The sequence below is a fragment of the Mustela lutreola genome, chromosome X (genome assembly GCF_030435805.1).
Source record: "Mustela lutreola isolate mMusLut2 chromosome X, mMusLut2.pri, whole genome shotgun sequence".
In the NCBI taxonomy this organism is placed as follows: Eukaryota; Metazoa; Chordata; class Mammalia; order Carnivora; family Mustelidae; genus Mustela; species Mustela lutreola.
In genome coordinates this window covers 12,722,872-12,741,679 of record NC_081308.1, presented here as the reverse complement: position 1 = coordinate 12,741,679, position 18,808 = coordinate 12,722,872, and the positions used below count along the sequence as shown (strand labels likewise).

The window sequence follows — 18,808 nt, the reverse complement described above, 5'->3', positions numbered from 1 at the left end:
ACAGCATTATCATTCAAGCTCCATTATAGGTTGACGTTGGAGTTTGCTCTTGGCCTTGTTCATTCTGTGCCTCTAGACAAATGCATAATGACTTGTATCCACCGTTATAACATCATACAGAATAGTTTCGCTGCCCTAAAAATCCTCTGTGCTCTACATATTCATTCTTCCCTCTCCCCCAACCCCAGGGACCCACTGATCCTTTTGTTATCTCCATAGTTTGCCTTTTCCAGAATGTCAAGTAGTTGGAGTCCTACAGTATGTATGCAGCCGTCTCCGGTTGGCTTCTTTCACTTAGTAATGTGCACTGCAGTTACCCCCGTGTTTTTTCATGGTTTGAGAGCTCATTGCTTTTTAGTGCTGAGTAATACTCCAAGGAACTCGTATTTTTTATTCCGTTTCACAGATGAAGAAACAGAAGGATTAGTAACTTGCCCAGGTACAGCTTGTACAGATCAGTCTGATTCCAGATCGTTTTCTCTTAGAAATTTTACCATGCTTCTGAATCCCAGAGAAATTGGGTTTCTCATAATGAAGTTTGTCACATAATGGAGTTGGGGTAAATGGAAAATACGGGCGACTTCGCTTGCAGAAAGTACCCATCGCTTTCTGCATATAGCCCAAAATGGAAAACCTGGAAGGGAAGACTTTGTTTCAAAAGTTTACTTTATATGGAAAAATGCCATGTGCTTTTGAAATTCTAGTTTAACACACTCCTGCTTTACTGGTTTGAGAATATGATTCTCTTCCCTGACTCTTAATTTTGTTACCTTTCAGATTATTTCTGGGTGCTCGCACTCAGCCACCTCCTCCACCAATGAAGTACATCCTGGTCACTGGAGGGGTCATCTCAGGCATTGGTAAAGGGATCATTGCAAGCAGCATTGGGACGATTTTAAAGTCATGTGGACTCCGAGTTACTGCCATCAAAATTGACCCTTATATTAACATCGATGCAGGCACTTTTTCTCCTTATGAGCACGGTATGAAAGAGAATAACTTCCCCCTCTTATGAGGCACTGGGTTAATTGCAGTTCTTTCCTGTATGGGGGGTAATTTCTTGAGAATAGAGTTAGGAAGTAGAGTTGCTGGATCAGTCATTATGAACACGTGAAATGTTCTCATGGTTGTTGATACATTTGGAAAACAGTGTAGAAGGATACCATTTTCATTGTACCTTTTACAGTACAAATTATGTTTTGTTTTATTTTTACCATAAAGGTAATATAGTTCTCTTAACGTTTCATTGTTAAGAGAAAGTCAGACAATATGGTAAATACTGACAGTTATACTGACAATATAGAAAGGCACGAAGAAAATAAAAGTCCTCCATTTCCCAGCACTAAAAGTAACTATTATTAATGTTGACATTTTAATGTACATGCTAATTATTTTTAAAAAGGCATTAACACTTACATACTTTCTTTTTAAACTTTTTACATACAAGCAGGCAAGTGCACAGATCATAAGTGTACCACTTGATAAAGTGAACCTACTGTGCAACCAGCCCACAGACCAAGAAACAGAACCCCTCACCCCCGCCGCCAATGTCCCTTTCTAGTCTTTCCCCACCTGAAACCACCAGGGTAACTGCTGTCCTGTCTTCTAACACCACAGGTTACTTTTGCCTTTTTTTTTTTTTTTTACTTATTATTTTATTTTTTTACTTTTTTATTTTGTTTTTGCATAATGCACTGCATAACCTACTAGCAGGGACAGATGAGCATAACCGAGTGGTTTTTCAGCAATCAGGAAAGTGCTTCCTTAATTAATGTTCTCCAAACGCTTTGATATGTACTAACAATTAACTCCAGAGATTACTTTTGCTTATTTTTGACCTTTAAATAAATTGAATCTTATAGTCATGTCAGTTTTTAATCTAATTTTTAAAACAGTACTGTGAACATTTGTATATATTTTAAAGTTTTTGTTTGTTTTCTAATTTTTTAAAAAGTCTTATTCATTCATTTGAGAGAGAGAGACAGCAGGAGCAGGGGGAGAGGGAGAAGCAGGCTCCCCGCTGAGCAAAGAACCCGATGCGGGGCTCCATCCCAGGACCCTGGGATCATGACCTGAGCTGAAGGCAGATGCCTAATCAACTGAGACACCCAGGCACCCCGGTGCTTTATACTCCTAAGGCTCCACAAAATCTGTACAATAATGGGAAATAATTTCCAATGTATTGATATTATAAACAACACTGTGATGGGAATCTTTAACATTTATTTTTTTTAGACATAAATGCCTACACACAGAATTTCTGATTCCACAGGGAGGTGTGCTTTTCAGGCTTTTTGACATATAATGCATATTACCCAAGGTTTTTAGATTCATGATCTCTTACCTATAAGTGTAAAATCCAGAAAGTTCTGAAAACTTTAAATTGTTCATAAGTTTGTGGCTATTTATAGTCTTTTTTAAAAAGTTTTGAAAAGTGAGGGGCACCTGGCTGGCGCAGTACTTAATCGTCTGCCTTGGGCTCAGGTCACGATCCCAGGCTCCCGGGATCGAACCCACGTTGGACTTCCTGCTCGGCGGGAGACCTGCTTCTCCCTCTCCTACTCCCCCTGCTTCTGTTCCCTCTCTCACTATGTCTCTCTCTGTCAAATAAATAAATAAAATCTTAAAAAAAAAAAATTTTAAAAACTGAAAAATCTTCATAAAGCCATGACTACTTATAGTCTTTAATCCATTTGGAATGTGTTTGCTTTTGGGGTGTTTTCTAATATAAGGCAAGTATTCTGTATTACCTTTGCATAATCTGAAAAACTTCAGATTTCAACTTCCATATTGTTTCCAAGAATTCTCTGATAAGGGCTATGGATCTGCACCAATTTATATACAAATCAACAGTGTATAAGAAGGCCTTTTTTTTTTTTTTTAATATCCCTGCTGAATATTATTCTTTTGAAAGTTTACTAACCTGAGAGAAAACAAAAAACAACAAAAAAGGGTATCTCATTGTTCTAATTTAGATTTCTTTGGTTTTCATTTTGTCTGTGGAGTGAATGATTCAAGTGAATGGATAGATTGTATTTTTGTTTGAAAGTATTACCCAACTTCCTTCTGTGGAGTAAATTTCCTTGTCCCGTTGACTTTGGACTTTGGTCATTTAGGATGGTGAACTCGTCTGGGTATGCTTGGGATTTTCCGGTTTTGAAACTGAAAGTCCAAATCCTGGGAACCCTATTAGTCCTGGGCAAACCCAAGAGCTTGGTCACCTTATTTGGTCATGTGGTTTGTTTTTTCCCTAGGAGACATTAGTGAAAGTGACATCTGTCTTGTTGAAAGTAGAAATTTTCAGTGCAGTGGCATGATTTGGCTCTGTCTCTTTGGTGCTTCTGCTCTCTGCCGTGAGAACCTCCTGCTCTGTATAGGGACTTCTCCTTCAGTCTGGGTCCTGGAATGAGACCAAGTAGACTCACAACTAACCCACAGCCCCCACTTAACACCTAACCCAAGGGAGAAATCAATAAACATTTTGTAAGTTACTAAGATTTTAGGGTTGTTTGGTATTCAGTAAAGTTGACTAATCCCATGTGTTATGCCAGTTTTCCTTTGGATTTTTAATTTTTATTTTTTTTAGATTTATTTTTATCTTTTTAAAGATTTTATTTATTTGTTTGGCAGACAGAAATCAGGGAGTAGGCAGAGATGCAGGCGGGGGCCAGGAGAGCAGGCTCCCTGCTGAGCAGAGAACATGATGCGGGGCTCGATCCCAGGACCCTGAGATCATGACCTGAGCTGAAGGCAGAGGCTTTAACCCACTGAGCCACCCAGGCGCCCCTCCTTTGGATTTTTTAAAAACGTTTTTTAAAGATTTATTTATTTATTTATTAAAGATTTTATTTATTTATTTGACATAGAGAGATCACAAGTAGGCAGAGAGCCAGGCAGAGACAGGGGGGAAGCAGGATCCCCGCTGAGCAGAGAGCCTGATTTGGGGCTCGATTTTAGGATGCTGAGATCCTGACCTGAGCCGAAGGCAGAGGCTTAACCCACTGAGCCACCCAGGCGCCCCAAAGATTTACTTATTTGAGAGAGAGAGAGTATGCCAGCGTGCAGCTCGTGGGGAGGGGCAAAAGGAGAGAGAATCTCAACCAGGTTTCCCACTGAATGAAGAGCTCAACCCAGGGCTGGATCTCATGACCCTGAGATCATGACCTCAGTGGAAATCAAGAGTGGGAGGCTTAACTGACTGAGGCACCCAAGTGCCCCACTTTGGATGTTTTAAAAATGATTTTCAAGGGTACCTGGGTGACTCAGTTGGTTAAGCTACTGCATTCAGTTTGGGTCATGATCCCAGGGTCCTGAGATTAAGTCCTGTGTCGGGTTCCCAGATCTGCGGGGAGTCTGCTTCTCCCTCTGACCTTGTCCCCTCTCATGCTCTCTCTCTTTCATAAATAAATAAAAAATTTTAAAAAATGATTTTCAAGAATATTTTACATAAAGTATTAACCTGTATATATATATATATATAGAGAGAGAGAGAGTGTGTGTGTTTAACTCTGTTTGAAATTTGTCATATTACCTCTGCTAGTTACTAATAAATTTCCACTTACCATTTTTTTAAAAGGTTTTTTATTTATTATTTATTTGACAGAGAGAGATCACAAGTAGGCAGAGAGGCAGGCAGAGAGAGAGGAAGGGAAGCAGGCTCCCTGCCGAGCAGAGAGCCCTACTCGGGACTCGATCGCAGGACCCTGAAATCGTGACCTGAGCCGAAGGCAGAGACTTAACCCACTGAGCCACCCAGGCGCCCCTCCACTTGCCATTTATGTGATTAAATGTATCAACTGTTTCTTTTATGTTTCTGTCTTTGATGTCACCTTTAGGCTTCTCTGCCACAGGAATATTTAAATATTCATATATATTTTCTTCTGGAACTTTTATAGTTCCATTTACTTTTACTTTAACATTGTTAACACAGCTGGAATTGAATTTGTGTGAGATAAAGATGTAACATGATTTTTTTTCTAATTTTTTTCTGATTAGGCAACTATTCCTAATGGCATCTCTCAAGGATTTCATCCTTTTCTTCCTGACTTGAAATGCCATGTTTTATTATAAACCACATTTCTGTCTATACTTAGGTCTATCTTTGAACTCTGTTCTCTTCTGGATTTCTATGTTTATTCCTGCCTATCATTTTAAAAGCTGCAGCTTTTGATTATCAAGGAGGTCAGAGTCTTCCACGTTCCTTTTCTTTTTCCTTTGTTTTCTCTCCGTCTCTCTCTTTTTTTAAGTGCAAAAATGTGTTTTTATTATCCCTCTAGCAAAGCATTGACTTTTTTTGTTGTTCCTTTGGTTTTTTCTTAACCTCAGAGTGTTTGTTGTCTTCAGAATTAACTTAGGAATCATTTTGTCCAAGTTTACAAGAAATTGCATTGGAATTTTTGGCAAAAATTTCTTTAAATTTATTAATTAATTTGGGGAGGAATTAAACACTGCAAAATGTTGACTGGCCCATTCAGGAACTTTAGAAGTGGTTTTCCTTTTATTTATACCTTGTTTTATGTCTGTGAAGTAAGCTTTTTAAGTTTTATAAATATAGTTCCTACATTTCTTCAAAGTTTATTTCTGAGTGTTTTATTTACTTTGATTTGTGATGATAGCTTTGGGGTTTTGGTTTTTTTTTTTCAAGTCATATATTAAATTCTTTTATGTAATAGGGATCGTTTTGTTTTTTGTTTTTTTAAAGATTTTATTTTTTTAAGTAGTCTCTACACCCAGTGTGAGGCTCAAATTCACAACCCTGAGATCAAAAGTCACATGCTCCACCTACCAAGCCAGCATGACCCCAATAAGGATCTTTTTGGATATTTTGGTTTTGTGACTTTGTTCCATATTTATATATATTGAAATATATGTATGCATATATATTTCAATCTTCCTTTACTCACTGCTATTTGTTAAAAGGGCTTTTTAAATTTATTTTTCGTGTGTTGGTTTTGGTAATCACACCTGTTTTTCTGAAAACTGACTGTAGTATCATCCTCAAGTTGAAAAAATCTGTTGGAATTTTTATTATAACTACAGTAAATCTAAGAACCTATTTCAGGACTTGTCATCTGCAGTTTTTCTTTCTCTTCTAGGAATATAATGGGTATATACTTTTCTTTTCTTTTTTTTTTTTTTAAGATTTTGTTTATTGGGGCACTTGGGTGGCTCAGTCCGGTAAGCATCTGCCTTGGGCTCAGGTCATGGTCCCAGGGTCCTGGGACGGAGCCTCCAGTCCAGCTCCCCGCCCAGCAGGGAGTCTGCTTCTCCCTCTGCCTCTCCCACTGCCCCTCCCTCTTCTCCTGCTCTTGCCTCTCAAATAAATAAATAAATAAGTAAATAAATATTTCATTTATTTTTAGAGAGAGTATATATGCTTTTGTAGGGGGGGAGAAGAAGGGGAAGTGGGAGAGAAGCAGACTCCCCACTGGGTTCGATCCCATGACCCTGAGATCATGCCTGAGCTGAAAACAACAGCTGGACGCTTCACTGTCTGAGCCAGCCAGGTGCCCCTGAAAAGAAATTTTTAATATTTACATTGCCTTTTTATCCTAGGCGAAGTGTTTGTCTTAAATGATGGTGGAGAAGTTGATTTAGACCTTGGAAATTATGAACGGTTCTTGGATATTAACCTTTATAAAGACAACAACATTACCACTGGGAAGATATATCAGCACGTGATCAATAAAGAGAGGCGTGGCGATTACCTGGGGAAAACAGTACAAGGTATTGTGTCCCACACAGCTTAGCGAGTCGTGTCTGCAGAGCACCCGCACCCTGGTCGGAATGCTCCCTGAGCTCTCCAAGTTCTAATCCTTTTCCAATCTTGCTTTCTTCCCCTTTGCGATTTCTTCAAAGGTGCCTGCTTCACCCTCCATGTTCTTGATTGTATTTTCTTCGGTCTTTTTCTTTATTACTAATGTTGTTTTCTCTCGGTACGTATCTGTCTTTAGCTATTATACATATCTCTTGGTATGTATCTATCTGTAGCTATTATTTATAAAATCCATGCAGAACCATGCATTCATCATTTTTACCTGATTGAGGTACAGACTTTTTTCATTTGTTTTTTGTCTGTCTCTTTCCTTCTTGTATCTTTGCATGGATGTGAGTCATACCCCTTTAAGGACAGTGTGCGGAGGGACTGGGGGATGGAACTGCAGTGGCTGGAAGTGTGGTCTGACCCTGCTTCACCAACTCTTTTCCTGAGTGGTATGAGTCTCTTTTGTCTCGGGAGAGACCCCTGCCCTCCCGTGGTTCCCCCCGCCCCCCGACAGGTCTTGTATTCACGGGTTTCCGCGCAGTAAGGTAAAGGTGATAATTCCCCATCTCCTTTAGATCACGTGTTGGATCCAGTTGAGAGGTAGACATGGGGGCCGGATAGATGGAGATCAAAAGAACATCGGTGTAATTCCTGAAACTGGAACGTGCGGGTTAGAGCTCAACCATAGCTGGGCTTTCTAATAGCTTTTCCCCTGAGTGTAGATCTTGGGAAGACCCAGAAGAAGGAGAGGTGCTGCCTCACACCTGCCGCATCCCTGTGATGGGGAGAGAACAAGGCCCCAGGCCTGGGCTCTGACTCCTGATCCCTGGGCTGCCGATGTGGGGGCAGAGCCCGGGCAACACCTGCCCTGCGCTGCCCTCCCCGCCGTTCCCCGCCCTGGCCCTGCTGCCAAAAGGGGCCAAACAGCCCACGTAATGTGGGTTGCTCCAAATGCACCGGTGGGTGACAAGGTCCTCCTGCTCTGAAGGAGCACCTAGCGCTAGGGAGAGCCGGCAACAGATGCCCCTTTGCTTTGGCTTCCCAGAGGGCCACGTTCCTGCTTCGTGTATCCCATTAGATTAGTTGGCTGCACTGTGAGGCTGTCCCCATGCACCCGCAGGGATGTCCGCTTTCTGTCCCTTTGGCAGAGATATGTAGCTGCCGGCCTGTTCACTACCAACGGGCCTCTGGGCCTCAAATGCTTGTGGAGTTGTCACCTTTTGGCTTCTTCAGCGGCCACTAGCAGCCACAGGCCCCCGGTCAGCATGCAGGGCCCATCTACACCCTCTGGGGGGACCTCTCCCCACTAACTGGCAGGCTGCCCAGAGCCTGCAGCACGGGGCCACTCTGTCTTTCTTCCCCCACAGAACTCAGCATGCAGCAGGCCCGACAGCCCTCCTTGCAGTTGTTAGTTGGCCTCATAGGTGTTTCTAGATGCCTTGTCGATGGCGTTTCTGCTTTCTGATTCTTAATCTCCGTGGTCGGCCAGTTTCAAAAGAAATGACATAACATTTAAGTGATTAAACCTGTATCGTGCCTCCATCAGGGAGATGGAGAATCACATGAACTCTGGAGTTTGTCTTGTTTGCCAAGTGGCTGTCAGGTTATTTGGGAGGTCTAAAGACATGAATACATTCCTTTCTCATGATTGTGACCGTGAAATCGGCTTTTATGCTAATTATGACTTCCTTCTACAGTTGTCCCTCACATTACTGATGCTGTCCAGGAATGGGTTATGAATCAAGCTATGGTGCCCGTGGATGGTCATAAGGAAGAGCCCCAAATATGCGTTATTGAGGCAAGCATGGAATTTTTCTTTATAAACTTAATATCCTTCTGGGTTTTTGAGCATGTAGTCTTCATTCATTCAACACACATGTGTATTATTTTATTTATTTATTTATTTATTTATTTTTTAATATAATTTTTTATTTTTTATAAACATATATTTTTATCCCCAGGGGTACAGGTCTGTGAATCACCAGGTTTACACACTTCACAGCACTCACCAAAGCACATACCCTCCCCAATGTCCATAATCCCACCCCCCTTCTCCCAAACCCCCTCCCTCCAGCAACCCTCAGTTTGTTTTGTGAGATTAAGAGTCACTTATGGTTTGTCTCCCTCCCAATCCCTTTTTTATTTTTAAAATATTTTATCTATTTGACAGACAGAGATCACAAGTAGGCAGAGAGGCAGGCAGAGAGAGAGGGGGAAGCAGGCTCCCCACTGAGCAGAGAGCCCGATGTGGGGCTCAATCCCAGGACCTGGGATCATGACCTAAGCCAAAGGCAGAGGCTTTAACCCACTGAGCCGCCTGGGCGCCCTCAACACACATGTATAGATGGCCTCCTACATGCTAGACATTGGGCTGGGATGAGGAATTATAGCAGGGAAAGACGTAGATGGTCCCTGCCTTTGGGGTCACGAGTCAGTGGGCCAGTTGGGCATTAAACAGGGTGAATACTCCTGGGATTTTGTGCAGCAGCCCGTGTATGGGGACAGATTAGTTGCAGGATGCTTTCTAGTGAGTGCTGTTCGAGGGCTAAAGAAACTGACGTCTCTCTCACCTCCCAGTCAGAAATCCAGGTATAACTTTGATTCCCTCCAAAACGTAACTACTAACAGCCTGTTGTTTACCAGAAGCCTTACCAATAACATAGTCAATTAACGCATACTTTGTAAGTTATATGTGTTACAGACTGTATTCTTCCAATAAAGTCAGCTAGAGAAAAGAAAATGTTGTTAAGAAAATCATAAGAAAGAGAAAATACATTTACAGTACTGTGCCATATTTATAAAAAAAATAATCCATATATAAGTGGACCCACACAGTCTAAACCCATGTTGTTCAGGGTCAACTGTAGGGGCGCCTGGGTGGCTCAGTCTGTTAAGCGTCTACCTTTGGCTCAGGACATGATCCCAGAGTCTTAGGATCGAGCCCCACATCAGGCTGTCTGCTCAGTGGGAGCCTGTTTCCCCCTCTCCCTCTGCCTGCCTCTCTGCCTACTTGTGATCCTCTTTCCCCACCCCATCAAATAAATAAATTTAAAAATCTAAAAAAAAAAGCGGGTTAACTATATTTGCAACACGCTTTGGAAGTAGAGAGAGACTGAGGGAAATGTGATGGTGGACGCGATTTGGAGGTGAAAAGTGAGTATTAGCTGCTTAAAGAAAGAGCATAGTATTTGAACTTATTTACTATTTCCCTTCCTCTCAAGGAATGAGAATAACGTGCTTGTACTCCTTGTCTAAATGTCAGCAGACCTAACTGCTGGGTAGGACAGCAGAATAATGAAAAATTTAGTTCCTAGTGACTGTCTGTCCAAATTCAGATTTCTGCTGTCACCTCTGAGTGGGGTAGAGCTCTGTGGTTAAGAATTTGGAGCCAGACAACTTGGGTTCATAGCCAAGCTGGGTCACTTACCAGCTGGGTGACCTTAGCCCAGTGTGCCTCAGTTTACTCATCTGCTAAATGGGGATAATGTTTTGAGGGTTAAATAAGTCAGTACACTTAGTGCTTAGAATGGTGCTTAGAATGGGGCGCCTGGGTGGCTCAATGGGTTAAAGCCTCTGCCTTCAGCTCAGATTATGATCCCAGGGTCCTGGGATCAAGTCCCGCATTGGGCTCTCTGCTTGGCAGGGAGCCTGCGTCCTCCTCTCTCTCTGCCTACTTGTGATCTCTGTCTGTCAACTAAATAAATAAAATCTTTAAAAAAAAAAAAAAAGAATGGTGTCAGAGCTATAGCAAGTACTCAAAATTTATTAGCCATTATTAAGACGCCTGTGTGACTTTTGGCAAATTACTTCTAAAGCTTCAGTGTATTCAACTATAACAATATGATAACAATGCAATATTGTAGTAAAAGCCAGATGATATTAACAGGGTTGCTGGGAGGAAGAAGTGCAATTATATAAAGCACTTGGCATGTCTGGTGTTCAGGAAGTGTTCAAAATGTGTGAGCTGTTCTTATTGTCATCACTGTCAGAGTCCACAGACGGATGCTAGGCTATCTGCAAGGTCCATTTTGTTAACAGAGCTGATAAACTTAACATAAATGTGCTGTACTATCATACGTTAACTATATATTGTACTGCTATAATAGTATGGTTGATAATATTAATGTGTAAATGTGCTATGCAAAATTTTCTGTCCCTTGCTGTTTCTCTTCTTTCCTTTTCTTTTTATTGAAAGATTATATTTATTTATTTGACACAGAGAGAGAGCATGAGTCGGGCAGAGGGAGATGGAGTGGGGAGCCTGATGCGGGGCTTGATCCTGGAACCCTGGGATCATGACCTGTGCCGAAGGCTGACACTTAACCGACGGAGCCACCCAGGCGCCCATCCCTTCCTATTTCTTCTTTCACAATTTACAAGGAAAAGGGAGGGTGCTTCCTTTAGAATTTTTAAAAATTGGAGTATATAAAAAAAATTGAAAATAAAAATAAATAAAAAATTGGAGTATAACATAAACACAGAAAAGTGCACATATCCCAGGTATACAGCTTAATGAAGTCTTATAAACTGAACATACTTGCATAACGAAGTTGGCTTCCTTTAGAACACACTTAATATCTAATACAGTGTATAGTTTGCAAACAGACTGAGGCAAAGATAAAGACAAATCATTTAAGAAAAGAGAAAGGCAGGTAAAAGCTCCAGGAAGAATAACATCTGATACGAGAACCAGGGCATAGCTTGCCTCTACAGTGAGGGAGACTTACATGGTCACTCTGTTTATTGATTTTCAGGTTTTAGATCCTCAAAATGCATCAGAGAAGGCTTCAAAGCAGGGTTGTAAATGTCAGCTTTGAGGTGGAGATGTGGAGGGATGCTGGAGAGGGACGGAGGGAGATGAGAACTTCATTTTCCACTGTGAGGCAGCTACAGATACCGGTAGTAGTTGGCGGAAAAAGAGGTAAAAATGTCTCAGGTTAGGAAAGTAACCAGTACAGCCAACAGTTGAGATTAGGATCTGGGGATGGGGCAGCAGAGAACTCGAGCCTCATCTATCACAGCAGGAAGTCAGCTTGTGTTATTATAGAAGGTGTCTGAAATGGGTCAAGTCAAGAAAGAGTTGAGAGAGAAGCTGTTTGGAGATGTGATAGAAACTAGCGGAAGAAATCATGAACAGAAGACTTAAAATGCTTCCCTTGAGGAATCCGGATTTGGAAGTGGAGGAGGTGGGGTACAGGAGGTTTTTACTGTCAGTGCTTTTGAACAATTTGATTTTGTTGGGGAACGAGAATTCTGTCCTCTTCAAGGTCCTTCTAGTCAGACTAAGAATCAAATTGACAGGAGTTGCATTAGTTGAGATGTGCTGTGGATTTTAAATACACACTGAGCTTAAAAGGTAGCATGAAAAAAAAAAAAACCAGAATGTAGAATACCTCATACTTTTTACAAAATTGGTGATATGTCAAAATAACATTTTGGATATATTGAGCTACATAAAATAGAATGTTAAAATTAATTTCTCCTCTTTTGTTCTTTTAAGTGTGGCAACTAAAAATGTTAAGATTATGTTTTTATTTTTATTGGACAGTGCTGGCCTAGCACTTTCACTGGTTTTTGCTGTCCTAGCAATAGGAAAGGTAAAGGATCCAAAATGTGTCCGCTTAAGCGTCTGCCTTTGCCTCAGGTCATGATCCCAGGGTCCTGGGATTAAGTCCGCATCAGGCTCCGTGCTAAGTGGGGAGCCTACTTCTCCCTCTCCCACTCCCCTGCTTGTGTTCCCTCTCTCGCTGTGTCTCTCTGTCAAATAAATAATAAAAATAAAATCTTAAAATAAAACAGACAAACAAAAAAATCAAAATAGGTCCATTTTCCCTGAAGAACCAGTCTCTGGCCCCAAAGTATTCAATTTTCTAAACCTGACTATTTTTATAACGTTTCTAGAGATTTTTTTTCCTTTCTTTTAGTTTTTGTATGTGGAAGAATGGCTTTTTTTGGTTTTTGTTTTTGTTTTTTTTTTAAGACTATTAATCACAGGAAAGTTTCCAAATGGTCATGTGTATAGATGTTTTTGCCTCCGCTCTTCTTTTTTAAAAAAATACATTTTAAAAACTAATAATCACAAAAAAGGAGAAGGGTGAAATCCATTTTTTTTGTTTCATCATTTTTATTTTTCATATATCCAGGATTCATGATGTAAATCATTCAAAATAACTGAATATTAAAAGAATAGTTTACAGTTTGGCTCTGTTTGCACAAATATTTAACACAGGAAATCATTTTTATAAATACATATGTTTTCTTATAGGAATACTTTAATAAGGAAAATAAGTCATAAGTCTCTATACATCTTACATCAAATTCTATGCAGGTCCCCCCCCCCCCCGACTGAACCAACATTTTGGGCTCTCCATCCCAGCACATTCACCACATCCAATAAACCAAACCACAGTGTGCCGCTGCTTGTCATTTTCAACCATTATTGAGATTTGCACTGTTAAGAGTTCTTAGGATTCTTTTTCTCATCTTTCCTGATCGGAAAGCATTCACATGTTTAAGCTAGATGAGAACATTTAAACACCATTCCTTTTATTTTTTTATAATAATTTATTTATTTATTTGACAGACAGAGATCACAAGTAGGCAGAGAGGCAGGCAGAGAGAGAGGAGAAAGCAGGCTCCCCGCTGAGCAGAGAGCCCGATGTGGGGCTTGATCCCAGGACCCTGGGATCATGACCTGAGCCAAAGGCAGAGGCTTTAACCCACTGAGCCACCCAGGTGCCCCAACACCATTCCTTTTAAATCTAGCTTGCAGGAATAGGTACTTGGTGATCTCACTCCTCATTTAGGCAAGACCAGCTGGGTAGCTTAACCCCCACCCCCACAGCACCCAGCAGAAAGGATACAGTCCTTGCATTCCTAATAGTTTCTCAACCGCCAAAATGAAGCGACCCTAGAAGCAAGGGTTAAATACAAACATTAAGAAAGCTAAAACATTTACTAATGATTGGAACAAAGAACACTTTAAAATTCAAGGTCTCTCCTAAGTTGAAGAAGACGTAAAAGATGTGGCAGTCCTTTTATAAAATACTGAAACACTAAAAATTATTAATTGCGTAGGTCAATGGTGCATCATTTCCAAAGTGCCAGAAGATGCAGAATCTTAGATTCTAAGGCCGAACTCCAGATCTGGCATCCTTCTTTTTTTTTTTTTTTTTTAAAGATTTTATTTATTTATTTGACAGACAGAGATCCCAAGTAGGCAGAGAGGCAGGCAGAGAGAGAGGAGAAAGCAGGCTCCCCGCTGAGCAGAGAGCCTGATGCGGGGCTCGATCCCAGGACCCTGAGATCATGACCTGAGTCGAAGGCAGCGTCCTAACTCACTGAGCCACCCAGGCGCCCCAAGATCTGGCATCCTTCTTATGCAGTGGCTTTGAAATAGCCTAATATTCCCCTATCCAGGGGCACATCATCATTCAGGCCTGGGGTGATCTTTGCAGAATACTGACCACGTTTACCTGAAGAGGCAGGATCCACCAGGGGAAACATTTGGTATTTATGCTAGTCCTTCCCTTTTACTGAAAAGAGTGTCCACTTGGCAGATCTTGTCTTACTTTTCAGGTAGCATGAATGAAAACCAAGAGACTAGCGGTTAGGGTTAGTACTTGATGCTCTGATTATCCAATACTTTTTTTTTTTAACGTTTTATTTATTTATTTGACAGAGAGAGAGAGAGATCACAAGCAGGCAGAGAGGCAGGCAGAGAGAGAGGAGGAAGCAGGCTCCCCGCTGAGCAGAGAGCCGGATGTGGGGCTCGATTTTAGGACCCTGGGATCTTGACCTGAGCCGAAGGCAGAGGCTTTAACCCACTGAGCCACCCAGGTGCCCTGTGATTATCCAATACTCTTAAAAGGATTCTTTAACCAAGCCCTTGTCCAGTGGGACTACAGTGTGTCCCATTTCTCTTATATCTCATAGTTGATCAGTTCAGCTTCACTCATTGGTGGGACCTGTTCATTCCCTTCGTCCTTTGGACGTGAGGGATGGCTGTGGAGAGTTCTAGTCCATCAAACAAATTATGACCATCATAGTCATGCATTTTGAAATAATGGAGTTGCAGTCCTTGTGGGGACATCTCTGCTTCTGGTATGTTGATGACACCTTCTAGATGCTTCATGATAATGCTCTTGGTCGTGCACTAGATTCTTATCCAGGCCCATGCCACCAGGATGGGAGAAGCTGGCCCTGGCACCTGGGGCACAAAAGACCCAGAGCAGGCCATACAGGAAGGGGGTTCTGAGCAGCTGCAGAGATCTCATAGTTGCGGGTACCCTCACTGCCCTGTTTCCAAGCAGTTTTCCTCAGACGTGAAGCTTTCCAGAATGAGCCTTGCCCTCATCCTTAGAACGTTTCTCGTTGCCCTCCTCCACCCCTTCTGACTTGGGGGAAATCTATTTTTTTTTTTTAGTGTAAAATCGAGCTGTCTTTGAACAACATTAAAATATAAGCCCAATTTGACCTGAGGATGAGCCTTCTTGACACTTCTTTTTCATGTTCTCAGTTTTCTGTCTGTTATTTTTTGAGAATCATCCTTGAAGAAAGCTTTCATGTTTCCTTCTGGGGTCAGTACATCTGATTCTCTTAGCCTTCATCTTACAAAGATGTATACTATAGATTCAGACTCTCATTGTTGGAGATTGCATTTGTACAATAAAATCAAGAATTCTCAATGACATCTCATATTTTTTAAAAAAGATTTTATTTATTTGAGAGCGAGACAGAGAGCAAAAGTAGGGTGAGACGCAGACTCCCTGCTGAGCAGAAAGCTCCACTTGGAGCTTGATCTCAGAGCCCTGGGATCAGGACCCGAGCTGAAGGCAGATGCTTAACCCACTGAGCCACCCAGGTGCCCCAGTGACATCTCAAATTAAACTGAAATTTCCATCTCAAGAAACAACAGGGAAGCATTTTAGGTCTGTACTTGCGAATTGTTTTTTTACGTCTATGGTCTTTATTATTAGTTTTCCATCCTGCTCTTAAATGGATTTTTTTGGCTTAGAAAGCATTAATTTAGTACTTAATATGCACTAGCTCCGATTATAGCTGCTAGGCCTATAAATGCAAATGTGATCTGACTCCTCTTTTCTGGGACTCATGGTCTTCATTTTTAATTTGATGGAAACGGAGAAACTGACAAGTTGTCCCCAGCATAACTCCTTCTTCATATAACCCTAATGTTTATTTTGGCTTATTGGACACTAGGTCAGGCATCCTTTTGGGTTCGTTTTAAGTTGTGCTCAACATTTGTGTTTGTGCATGATTTAAGCTTTTGAAGAAGGGCCATCAAGCAAATTTTCAGTTTTAAGCGGGTAGATGTGGTTGAAATGTCTCCAAAGCCTTTGTGAGGCTCTTACTTTTCAGATCAGTGGAGCTAACAGTCTTCATTTGTTAAGAAGTCCAGGTCATCTCCACATAAGCCTGAAATAATTTATGCTTAGCTTAACGAAATAAATTCTTTCTTTCTGTCTTTCTCTTTATTTCAAAAAAGAAGAATCCTTTCCTTAAAGCAAAGCAGACGTTGCACATCTCATAAATTTGCTGTTGCTTCGATTTCAATTCTGGATAAATCTTAAAATATTGTTATAGGCGATATTTTCCTTGTTGTGTGGGGGAAATAATTAACGTATTCTAGTTATAATACTGAAGGTTTCTGACCTTCCAAATTGGCTGAGGGAGTGCAGTACCATTTTAAGCCATGTGAGGGCAGAAGTGGATAAAGTTTAAAGTTTTTGCCTCTTTTTTTTTTTTTTTTTTTTTCCCTTCGATTGCCTGTTGATTACCAGAGTACACCTATGACAAAACAGATGTCCCTATATGGTTTAGTTTAAGTGCAGGCCTTTTTTCAACCCCCCCCCCCCAAGATTTTTTCTCATTAGATTCTGGTACATTGCAGTTGGTGAGCAAGGACTTCAGCCCCTCACCCCCTGCCAATTTCCTGATTGCATGTGGTATTTCTAGGATTTTCATAATTAAGTTTGTCATTCTCCTACAGAAAGGTCACATCTGTTCCATCCCAGGAAGCTTGAATTTTAATTATGTTTTGTTATCTGACTTAAAATTACCAAAGAATAATTTTTTTCTGTAGCAATGTAGTCCTGAGATTCCTTAGTTTGATTCCATTATAATGATGATAACAGGTACTAGAATGCTGTTACCTAGGACTTATAATTAAATTTTGAGACCCTCTGTTCTGGGATGAGCAGTAAGCTAAACCCTGTTGGAGTTAGAAAATTTTACTGTTACCCTTCAAGGTTCTTCTGGCTGGTCTAAAAATCAAACTGACATGAAACAGATTAATATGAGAAAAATCAAACAATGGTTTAGTTACATTTGTATAGAAAGTTCATATGAACATGAGAGATTCCAAAGCAGACAGGCAAAATGAGGTTAACATGATATCCCCAACCAAGGAGAGGGTAGAGGCCTGCAGGTTACAGAGGGGAGGAAGACCATTTGCAGAGAGGCAAAGATGTTTGGACAACAAAGACTTCCCTGTTATGCAGCTTAGTTTCTTAGGTAAAGAGGAATCTCTGGTGATGGCTCTCTTCCTGGTACCGGGATTCTCCACTTTCCAATGTAATTGTAAGCAGTTGAGAGGGAAGGAGGGAACTTTTCCTGAATCTGCTGGGTTTTGATTGCTTTTAACTCAAAATAATCTTCATGGCAAAGTGGCATATTTAAAAATTTAGGGGCGCCTGGGTGGCTCAGTGGGTTAAAAATTTTAAAAAATATATTTTATTTATTTATTTGACAGACAGAGATCACAAGTAGGCAGAGAGGCAGGCGTGGGGTGGGGGGAGAAGGCTTCCCACTGAGCAGAGAGCCTATCAGGGCTCGATCCCAGGACCCTGAGATCATGACCTGAGCCAAAAGCAGAGGCTTTAGCCCACTGAGCCACCCAGGCGCCCCAGGAGAGAGAGATTCAAAATAATTTTTGTTTTTTTGTATTCTGAGTTTTTATAAGGTCACTCTGTTGGTATGTGACAAATGATTTGATGGTAACACGGGAGAGGGTAGACGCTCAGAGGGCATTTAGATTGGGAGGCGGGCAGAGAGTCAGGTCTGCTGTTGTAGTATGAAAGCAGCCATAGGCAGTGTGTAAGTAAACAGTCACAGCTCTGTGCCAACCAATACAACTTTATATAGAAAAACAAGCAGCAGGCCATAGTCACCACCCCCTGGTTTAGATTATTGCCATTGTCCTGGCAAAAGGCAGCGTTGGCGTGGGTGTCTAAGGTGCTGGCACTAGATATAGAGAGCAGTGGAGAGATTTTCAAGAGGTTTTGCAGGTATGACCCACCGGGCTGGATCCGATGAGGAAAAGGGAGGGATCAAGGATGGTTAGTAGGAAGAGACACTTGCGCTAAGAATAGGAGACACTCAGAGATACGGGCCCAGGGAGAGTTCTGTTTGGGCCATGCGAAGTTTGAGTCAGTGCTGAGTCATCCATGATGTCAAGGACGGGTTGGCTCCACAACCCAGTTGTGCTGGGAAGAAAGGTTGGGGCTCCTAGTAGATTTTGGACCTACTCAGGTAGCTGAAGCCAAAGAAGATAGTGGATTCTGGGACTGATCCCGCCATGACCTCTTCTTATCAGCATCCAGATCATTCCAATTAACGCCTAAGTTTTACCGCCCCCCCCTTTTTTTAGTTTTATTTATTTAAGTACTCTCTACACTCAAATGTGGGGCTTGAACCCATGACCCTGAGATCAAGAATCCCACACTTTAATGACTGAGCCGGCTGGGAACCCCAAGTTTTACTCTGGATTATTGTTCTTTAGTGCTGCCTAATTTTCCTTGATAAATTCTGAGCTCCTCAGGAGCACCGTTGTCTTAAGTTCTTTTCAGTACCTCATTTATAGTATTGAGTGTGCAGTAGATCCTCAAAGGCTAGAGAATTAATTTTAAAATCCTTGTGATAGTCTTAAAGTATTTAAGTATGATGAGGATGAGTAGGTTGAGGCAAATGTTATCCTAAAGTCAATGCTTATTTTAAAATGCCTTACATTAAAAAAAACACCTTGGG

The 18,808-nt window shown here is 41.3% G+C and overlaps 1 protein-coding gene across 2 annotated transcripts in view; it reads left to right on the top strand.

Moving 5' to 3' along the window:
• Nucleotides 1–18,808, top strand: part of CTPS2 (CTP synthase 2) — a 100,199-nt gene that overhangs the window by 4,583 nt on the left and 76,808 nt on the right. For both annotated transcript variants that reach the window (XM_059157041.1, XM_059157042.1), the window contains exons 2-4: nucleotides 778–983; nucleotides 6,556–6,726; nucleotides 8,461–8,561. In XM_059157041.1, coding sequence (XP_059013024.1) covers nucleotides 818–983; nucleotides 6,556–6,726; nucleotides 8,461–8,561 — 438 coding nt within the window. In that variant the 5' untranslated portion in view covers nucleotides 778–817. The remainder of the gene's footprint in view (nucleotides 1–777; nucleotides 984–6,555; nucleotides 6,727–8,460; nucleotides 8,562–18,808) is intronic.